This window comes from Vombatus ursinus, unplaced genomic scaffold, assembly GCF_900497805.2.
Source record: "Vombatus ursinus unplaced genomic scaffold, bare-nosed wombat genome assembly UNPS02014798.1, whole genome shotgun sequence".
NCBI lineage: Eukaryota > Metazoa > Chordata > Mammalia > Diprotodontia > Vombatidae > Vombatus > Vombatus ursinus.
Window position 1 is genome coordinate 64,966,634 of NW_020954576.1, and position 10,475 is coordinate 64,977,108.

At 39.2% G+C, this 10,475-nt stretch overlaps 1 protein-coding gene across 2 annotated transcripts in view; it reads left to right on the forward strand.

The window, feature by feature from the left end:
* LOC114049682 (tubulin-specific chaperone E-like) overlaps window positions 1–10,475 on the forward strand; it is an 84,283-nt gene that overhangs the window by 57,793 nt on the left and 16,015 nt on the right. For both annotated transcript variants that reach the window (XM_027871005.1, XM_027871004.1), the window contains exons 10-12: window positions 2,758–2,822; window positions 2,904–2,968; window positions 3,786–3,938. In XM_027871005.1, coding sequence (XP_027726806.1) covers window positions 2,758–2,822; window positions 2,904–2,968; window positions 3,786–3,938 — 283 coding nt within the window. The remainder of the gene's footprint in view (window positions 1–2,757; window positions 2,823–2,903; window positions 2,969–3,785; window positions 3,939–10,475) is intronic.

Genomic DNA, 10,475 nt, shown 5'->3' on the forward strand with positions numbered 1-10,475 from the left:
TGAGGGTGACAATCAACTCTAATTGGTTAACAATTAATGAAAACAATGGATATTATATTGAGAGTTGGGCTTATTCTAATAAGGATCTAGGAGACATCATTCTGATCACTCATTCTTGATCAAAGAGATTTAACTATACCCATATCTCACCACCTGGGAGAATCCACTTTTTCCCAGACCCATCTGAGTAAAATACTGGACTGGAATCCATTAATTCATCTAAAAGTTTTTCCTCTCGTTATCAGCCCTGAACATCAAAAGCTATCTGTATAACCTACAGGGGCTGATTTCTGAATGAGCAAGTAGAGGGAAAAACTTTGGTCCTAATTCAATAATAATTTCTTTCATTGGTATAATTAGCACCATGCCATCCACGATCCACAAACAAAAACATCTGGAAGACCACACTCTCCTGAGTGCTTACTATGTTGTGCTAAGCACTCAGGATACAAAGAAAGGCAAAAACACAAAAAAGAGCCCCTGACCTCAAGGAGCTTATATAGAAAGGGGTATATGTTTATATGAAATCTGATAAAATGAAAAAGAGGATAAGAAAGTCAAGTGGATAAGAAAACAAAACCTGACAATCTATTGCTTCCATGCAACACATTTAAAAAACAAAGACATATACAAAATAAAACTGAGGGGATGGAAAAAAGACAATTTACTATGTATCCAGTGAATTCTACTGAAAACACAATATTTAGTTATTTTTAAGGTGGCCCTGTTTCCACTGGATCTCTTTCTCTCACCCTGATCCCCAATTCATGTTCATTACTCATTACTCATTTCTCTGTAGGATTTTGCATATCAGTTTCTTTTTCTCTCCTGCTTTTTATCTAGTTATATGATTCTTCCTCCTCTTTTTCCTTCTCAGTCAAGTAGATTCCCCCATCTTCTCCTTCCCTTTAACTAGTGCTGTTCATTAGTTTTTTAAATTTCTTTTTTTTTTTTTTTGGCTAGGCAGTGAGGTTAAGTGACTTGCCCAGGGTCACACAGCTAGTAAGTGTTATGTGTCTGAGGTCAGATTTGAACTCAGGTCCTCCTGAATTCAGGACTGGTGCTCTATCCACTGCGCCACCTAGTTGCCCCCATTTTTTTTTTCCAAAAAGATTCCTATCATTTTCTTCATTATCTACTCCCTCCTTCTGTCTACTGTTAACCCTCATTCTCTGATTCGTGACCTCTATAATTATATGGTCCTCTTTTCTCTGTATACCCTCATGTAATCAAAGCTTACAAAGTATGGATTTTAGGGTTTCCCCTCTAGGCAGTTTCTGCCACTGCTTTGTAGACTTTGCTCCAAGAATTTCTATTTTCCATTGTACCTCACTCCCACAAAGATGCCAATTATTGCAGGTATCAGAGAGGATGCTGCCCCATGGTAAGATCCTCCCCCATCATGTCCTTGATTATATAGCTTACCACTGATCTATACCCTTCCCTTATTACCTTTTCCCCCTATTTGCCTCAAAATCTCTCCTCCCTGAGTCTTTACTCTCCCAGGGATTCCAACCCCCCCCCCCTTCCCAAGGTAGGATGAGTAGACTTTTCAGTCACCAAAACCCCAGACCACACCCAGTGCTAGGTCCCCATCTCCCTTCAGGGACCATCTTCAAGCATAGGAGTATTCATCAGTGGAATTTCTTCTGACTCCCAGAATTAGGCCTCCCTTCTTTGCTCCTTTTTTCAATTCTTCCTTTCTCTTCCTCACCCATTTCCCCTGTAGGTCTCTTTCTGAGACCATAGAAGTCACTTTTCTCTCATTGACAGCCCTTGATTTGACTACAGCAGATCACATTCTTTTTTATTCACCTTCCGCTGATCTCTTATCCTTTCATGTACCCTCCCATCTTGTAATGTAGTCCCATCAGGGAAAAAAAACCATACAAACAAAAAACCCCAACAAAATTGGTTCAACTGTAGGAAGAGTGTCACTGGGTTCTGTCCATAATGGCCCATATCTATCTGTACACTATTTTTTTTTTTCAGGTAATTGGGGTTAAGTAACTTGCCCAGGGTCACACAGCTGTAAGTGTTAAGTGTTTGGTCTGAGGCCGGATTTGAGCTCAGGTCCCCCTGACTTCAGGGCCGGTGCTTGTCTGTTCACTGTTACCTCTGTCAGATTTGTACCTTCACCCCTTCTCCTTGTGTTGGTTGGTTGGTTGGCTGTTATCCTTCATTCTTGAAGTGAACCACAATGACATCACTGTGTTAGAGTCAAGTTAGTGTGTCTGATTGGCTGATCAAACCAATATGTACTCAGAATGCTCTACCATAGGTCAGGCCCAAATAGTCCCTGTAAACATTTCGGGCAGATTCTCTAAATTTTCTTATCTCAAGTTTCTTTTGAGCTACTTCAGTTCTGCTTTGCTCATAGAGCACAACACCTTCACTGATGAGGGCATGCCATGCTGGGTGGTCCTGTGCCCATGTCATGCAATCAGTTCCAAAGTTCTTCAAAGAGATTGCATCCTACTTGAGTGCGAGTATGTTTTATTCATCATTTCATGTCATCACTCCTCTCCCTGGCCCCCACCTCCACCCCTACCCAGGCCCTTATACACTAATAAGCATTAGATAAATGTTTGTGGAATTCAGGATGGAGGTTACATCTCTTCTGTTCTGTACAGAACCTAGACAGTATGGCTATTTTGCAATTTAAAATGATTAAAAATCCTTTTCTTGCCCGATAATTTACTTGTGCTATTCTTCTATTGCTATAATATTAACCACATTCATATTCCTCAATTTCAGGTTAGAACAGTTAATCCTTTCTGACAATAGAATTTCTTCTCTACATTTTCCAGATGCTGGAATAGGTACACTATCACAATGATTCTTTCATTATATTTTAGCCATTCATCTACTTCTCCATGATTAACTTTATTCTCCTTTTATAGGCTGCAAAACCTCAATGTTTCCTTCCTTGCAGTACCTAGTGATAAATGGCAATCAGATATCACAAGTGAGTGTGTTTGCTTTGTGTGTGCATAGAGCATCCTGGTTGACTGTTTTTCATCCCCAGGTGGCTTGTGTGAATATGTAAAGACACTGTGCTCCCTTTAGTAATAGTAATAAATAGTCCTACAAAGTAAAATCATTTGTTTTCCTGGGACTTCTTTGTAATTAAAGCTAAGTATAGTCAATCAGTGGGTCAACAAGCAGTTAATTTCACACCACGTACCAGACACTGTGCTAGACACTAGGGATAGAAAGACAAAAATTAGACAGCTCCTGTCTTCAAGACATTCTATTGGGGGAAACACTATATACACAGATTGTTAAATATAAAATATAGCTGCAGTGAACACAAAGCAAATTTCCTGGTGGGTGGGGAGTAATAGCACCTGGAGGGCTTTGGGGATGAGCAGGAAGGACCTTATTTAGGAAATGGTACTTAAGCTGAGTTTGAATGGAGCTTAAGTAAGAATACATTCCAGGCTGGGGCCTACCTGGTTGTATGTGGTCCAGCTGGTAAGCCAATTTGGTTGGAAGGTAGAATGTGTAAAAGGGAGTAATATGAAATAATGCTAGAAAAATAGAGTTAAGTCAGAAGAAAGAAGTCAGTTAATTGCTGAGCCAATATCCATTTAGATCATTAATTTGTAGATATATAATATCTACAAATATATAAAAATAGATGTGACTTTTAAACAGAGAGTAGTTGGTGTTTCAGACATGACAAAGCTGAGTATTCTGAAAATGTAATTGATACTGTTTGGTGGGAGTTTACAAATCAGCTTAAAATCTAGCCATTTCTGTTTTTTCTCCTTTAATTCCAGTGGTCATCTATCAATGAATTAGATAAGTTACAAAGTTTACAGTCCTTGTCCTGTACACAGAATCCCCTGACTGAAGGGAATAAAGAACTTCAGACTATTCGCCAACTAATTATTGCCAAAATTGGTCATTTGAAGATACTGAATAAGTGTGAGGTGAGTATTTTATTTCAAATAAAGATTTACTGTTAATAGATTAATTAGATTTGTTTTATTAGGTTTTTGGAAGAAACTGGGAAAATAATGTTTTATTAGGATGTAAATTCCTAGAGGTCAGGGATAGTTATGCTTTTATCTTTGTAACTTTAGGTAATAGAATAGTGCTTTATATATTGTTTCTCAGTCATGTCCAACTCTTCACAATCCTGTAGACCATAGCATGCTAATGCTGACCATGTGGTTTTCTTGGCAAAGATACTGGAGTAGTTTGCCAGTTCCTTTTCTAGTGGATTAAAGAAAACAGAGGTTAAGTGACTTGCCCAGGGTCACCCAGCTAGTAAATATCTGAGGCTACATTTGAATTCAGGCCTTCCTGACTCCAGGCCCCATGCTCTAGACGCTGCCTCTGCTTTATATGCAGTAGATACCTAATGAAATGAATAGTTGCTGAACTGGACAAATGAAAAAAATTATGTCTAAGTTTAGTGAAAAAGATGAGGTAAAATATTTCTCTTCAGCTGACAAAATTATGATCTAGGATTTAAACTCTGGTGACTGTTCTTTACAGCCATCATGGGAAATTGTTATTATATATTAAAATTATAAATCATAAATTGTCACTTCAAAAATTTTTGGCTGATGATGGGAGGAGTTGTAGGGGTAGACACAAAATGTGTCCTTTGATTTCCTGAGGGAGTGTACAAAAGAAAGAAACCACAAAGTTGCTTATTTGTACTTTAAACAGTTGGCCTACTCTCCCCTCTTAGAGTTGTATATGTAATAAAGTCTCATTACTTCTCCTGGGAATGTATCTTTTTGAATACTAGTCTCATAAAGTCTCATTTGAGGGGCCCAAACGTTTAGATGTTCTCTGCAGAGAGTGTTCTCTGCCTAAACATACCCATTCTAAATTTTGACAGATTTTTAAAAAATGTTCAGTCAGTTTACTTCAACAAACCTTGTGTCTACTCTACATAAAGTATTTTGCTGATAATTAGCCCTGAGGTTACAGAGACAAGAATGAAGTGACCCCTTTACTGTAGGACTTAACATCCTACTGATGGTAATACAATATCTACAAAAAATATCTACAAAAGATATTTTGAAGAGCTAGAGAGCACTAACATCCACATTGTAGAAAAGAGAGAACATAGACAGTAGCTGTAATGTAGGAAAAATAGTAACAAAGAAATGCAGAGCAAACAAAATCCATGAAAATAACAGATAATCAAATCAGTTGCCTCATCTATATGCAGTTGCACAAAATATAGTATAGAGATCCTGACATAAATAGGTAGAATTGCTCTCATTAACTGTTTCTCAACTGGCCCCAGTGATTATTGCATCCTTCCAGAGGAGAAACCATTGAGGAGATTTGATATCCTAGCCCTGATTTTTTACCAGCCAGGAGGAAGAAACTGGTTCTTAAGGAGGAAGTAATGGGAATATTGGAGTAGAGTGTTTGTTGTACCTTAGAATTTGTGGTAGAGAAGAGGAAAGCAGGACATAGTCTAACATGTATTCTAGATTTCACAAGAGCAGATTTCAAATGATAGGCGGCATCTTAAAAGTTATATAGGGGAACCAGTCCGGAGGAAAGGGAAGGATGAAATTCTGAATCCATAGAAACAATTCCAACATGAAAGAAAAAGGAAAGGTGTTTACAGACATCTGCTAGTCAGTCATCTACTATTTATTAAGTATCTGCTTTGTGTCAGTCACTATGCTAAGCACATATCTCTGTAAATGTACTTATCAACCACCTTAAATTTTAAAGTATGGAAAAGGAAAGAAGGGTAAATAGAAGAGGATGAATCAAGAGGATGAGTACAGCAAGTTTGACTTTACATAAAGAAATCCATATTCCAAAAAAATACCAATGTTAACTTTACTGTACAGCACTGTGCTCTCTCCACTCCTGCCTGTTGGCTCAGATTCCCCCCCTCCAAAAAAAAGACGTCCAAGTGAAAGCAGAACAGATACTCTAAGAGACCACTGCTGCTTCTGCTCCAGTCAGACTTGGGGCTTGGCTTGAGACCTCTGGCCCCAAGGCAGGAGACCTTTGCCCTGCTCTGCCTACCCACCCAGGTATCCAGCCTCAGTGTGTCTGTCTTCCCTCCGTCTGTGCTATACCAGGTCCCCACTTCTATGTGTCAACTGTCTTCTCCTGTCTGTGTCTGTGTTCAGCTCCCCTCCTCCCACATGTTCCTCCTCTCATTCTCAACCAGGCTTCCATGTGGCTGGCCCCAACCTTGTCATGTTCTTCTTCCTGCCCTTGCTTCTCTGTCCCCAGCCCCCACTTGTCCTTGAACTACATACTGGCCCCCCTCCCTCCATGGTCTTGAGGTCCCTTTCCTGCCTTCCTCCCTGCCTTCCCCAATTGCTTTATGTAGAGGTCTGTGGAATGGTCCACTAAAGTGAGAACTGTCTGTACCAATACAATGTGTTGGTTCATTTAAAAATATGGAGATCAAAGAATGATAGGAACATTGCAGCTCATGGTAGATGGCATAGTGTTATCTGATCGCAGAGAAGACAGAGCTGTTTAACCTTAGTTTTGTTTGTTTTCTATACGCAGGAATGATCCTTGAACTGGAAAGGACAGCAAAAAATTTTAATAAGGAGTTGATATATAATAGAAGTAGGAAGAAAGTGAGATCACCTAGCTTCTTTTGATAAGTTGGAGTCTCCAGGCTGAGATGAACTTTATGAAGAAAACTGGCTAATATATATGATTGCTTAGTGATTGTTAGTGATCTTTAAAAGATTATGAAAAATAGAAGAAGTACCACAAGATTAATGAAGGGTAGAGATCATCTCATTTTAAAAATAGGGGGCTAGGGAAAAGAATAGGATGTGAAAATTTTAAGCTAAAAAACTAGACTTCAATTCCAGACAAAATTTTTGAGCATATTATTAAAGAGATGGTTGGTAAGCATTTAGCAAATGAAATAGTGATCACAGAGCTTACATGGATGGATTCATCAAGAACAGGTCATGCCAGAATAATTTCATTTCCTTTTTAAATAGAGTTACTAGACTGATAGACCAGGGGAATGTTGTGGACATAGATTATCTAGATTTTAACACAAAGCACTTGACATTTCGCATCCTATTCTTATGGAATAGATGGAGATATGTGTGCTAGATGATAGCACACTGGTGGATTTGGAACTATTTCATTGACTGTACCCATATAGAAATCATTAATGACTTTATATCAGCTCGAGGCCTCCAGTGGAGTGCCCTGATGTTTAATATTTTTAAACAGCCAGGTGGCACAGTGGATAGAGTGCTGGGCCTGGAGTCAAGAAGACTGATCTTTCCGAGTTCAAATCTGGCCTTAGACACATACTGGTTGAGCCCGGGCAATGAGCTGGAGAGAAGGAAATGGCAAATCACTCTAGTATCTTTGCCTAGAAAACCCTAAATGGGGTTGTGAGTCTGATCCAATTGAAAAATGACTGAAGAACAACTGAATTTTTATCAGTGGCTTGGATGAAGGCATAGAAGGCATGCTTAATCAGATGTGTAGATGGGACAAAGCTGGAGAACAGTCAGGTTACAAAAAGATCTTGACAGGCTGGAATGTCTGCTATTTCTGCGAAACCCTGCTTTCAGCCCAGTCCCTACAGCTAGTCTTCAGAGGAGTAGGTGGAGGAGGAGCTCGCCATCACTCCCAGCTGATGTGCGACCAATGAGGCAGACAAGCCAGTTTATCTGAAGAAGTAAGTGATCCTGAGGGAGAGGTGGGAGGCATCATGTGCCTGCTAAGTTAAACTGCTTCACCACCTCCTCCCCTCAGACCCTGATGGAGAGCGCCTAGAAACCGGAGTCCAAGAGCTCTAGGAATAGCCATCTTTTCCCTTCCCTGCCTTAGACCACTGGCCCTGCATCCAGCCTAGCCCCCTGCTAACATCATCCAGAGAATCAGCCTTTATAGATGGTTGATGGCAACGGCTTCTGTAGGTGCTGGAGCCCTTGTATCCTCAGTAGCCACACCTACGGAAGACCCTGAAAAGAGAAAGTGTCACCACCAGATTTTTTGATGTTGTGATATGGTTTTATCAGTGGACATAACATTAAAGAAGATGTTATACCAGCTGCTCTACCCTAAGTTGCACCCTAAGGATCATGGGGACTTTCCATCTGACTTACAGCTCTTAGATGTGTTGTCTCCTATTAGAATATGAGCTCTTTGGGAGCAGGAACTGTTTTGCTTTTTTCTTTGTATCCTTAGGGTTCAGCACAAGGCTTTCAACATAGTAAGTGCAAAAAATAAAATTTTGGCCTGATGCAAAGAGAAATTTCATGATAATTGAAGCTGTCTAAAAGTAGAATGAGCTGCTTTAGGAGATAATGGATTCCTCTTCATTAGAAGTCCTTAAGCAGAGTCTAAATGACCACTTGTGTAGTATATTATATAGAGGATACCCTTCTGATTCTGAGATTGTAATTTTGTGAGTAAGATCTGGAGAGGATTGTAGAGGTTGTTTAGTGTCTCCTCCTCCAAGCATGATTCTCCTGAACGATAGTCTTGTTGTTTACTTGTTTTTTAGTTGTGTCTGACTCTTCATGACCCCTTTTGTGGTTTTCTTGGCAAAGAGACGGCTTGCCGTTTCTTTTTCCAGCTCATTTTACAGATGAGGAAACTGAGGCAAACAGGGTTAAGTGATTTACCCAGAGTCGCACAGCTAGTAAGTGTCTGAAGCAGAATTTAAACTCAGGTCTTCCTGACTCCAGGCCCAGCACTTTATCTACTATGCCACCTAGCTGCTCACAATAGTCCTAACATGTGGCCATCCAGTCACATGCTTTAATACTTCGGTTGGAGGGAAATTGTTATTTGATATGGTAGTCCATTCCACGTATGGACTGCTCTAATTATTAAAAGTCCTGCCTCATATTGGCCTTTCTATAACTTCTACCTATTGTTTCTAGTTCTATCCATTGGCGTTATATAGAATACATAGACTAAATCTAATTTCCTTTTCCAAATGAAAGCCCATAAGATATTTAAAGACAATTCTCATGTTTCTCTCGTCATCTCTGCCTCAGGATATATATTTTTAGGTTTTTTTTGTTTAAACTTCTTTCTGTGACATTATCGTGGTCATCTTGCTCTGGACACAATTGAAGTTTTTCATTGAATCTCTTAAAATGTGGCATCCAGAACTGGTAATACCAGGTGTTGTCTGACCATATGGAGTCTGTTCCTCCTTTATTATGGGACAAATGACATTTAGTGCAGCATAAAATCGAATTAGTTTTTTTTTTTCTTTTAAGCAGCTTCATCACACTCTACTCACACTTTGCTTGATTTAAAGAGCCAACTAAACTTTAGTTAATTTTCTTATTAACTGCTATTGAGCCCCATCTTGTGTTTGTGCAGTTCGGCTTCTGAAACTAGTTCAAGACTTAACATTTAACTTTGTTAAACTTCATCTTACTTATTTCAGCCACTTGTTCTATACCAGAGGTGTCAAACACTTGTCCTGTGTCACTTTTGGTCCTCAACACTCCCAGGTGTGGCCTGAACCAGATTAAAAAATATTGGGAAATATTTAATAAAATAAATAAAAATACAGTACTACATAGGTAATATTATCTTGTGGTTTTCTAAGTCAATATGAGGCCAGCAGGGTTCCTTATGTATGGTTTAGTAACCCTTAACCACTGCTCTATACTATTTCACTTGATGTTCTTATCAGCTTCCATAGATTAAATTTTCATTTTTATGCTGATGATTCTCATATATATTTATCCAGCCCTTATCTCTGGATGACCTTTGGTCTCACATCTCCAAATGCCTGTTAGATATCCTGAATTGGATATCCTTTAGACCTTTTAAACTTGACATGTCCAAAACTAAACTCGTTGTCTTTCCCCCACTCTTCCTGTTTCTGAACTTTTACTACTGAGGATACTACCATCAATAGCCTGCTGGTTGGTCTTCCTGCTACAAGTCTCTTTCCCTCTTCCCATCCTTTATCAAAGTGATCTTCCTAAAGTTTGGGTATAACACCTCCCTACTCAGTAAATTTCGTTAGCTGCTTATCCTGTCCAGGATCAAATATAAGATCCTCTGATTCTCATTCAGAGCCCTTCATAATATATCTTTCATCTCTACCTTTCCAGTGTTCTTACACTGGACTTCCATGTACTCAGCAATCCATTGACAGCAGCTGTCATTAAACAAGACACTCCATTTCTTACCTGGGCCTTTTCACTGGCTGTCTCCCATGTCTGGAATGCTCTGTCTCTATATCCTCCTTTTGGCTTCTCTGGCTTCCCTCAAATCTTAACTAAACTCCTTCCTTCTGCAAAGAAGCCTTTCTTAGTACCCCTTAATGCTAGTGTCTTTCCTTTGTTGATTATCTCTGATTTTTCCTATCTGTATCTATATATGGTAACTCAAAAAGACAAGTTTAGGTGACCCTTTAAGAGTTCTTAACTGTGTATCTTTATCTGTCTGTCTGTCTATCTATCTATCTATCTATCTATCTATCTATCTATCTATCTATCTATCTATCT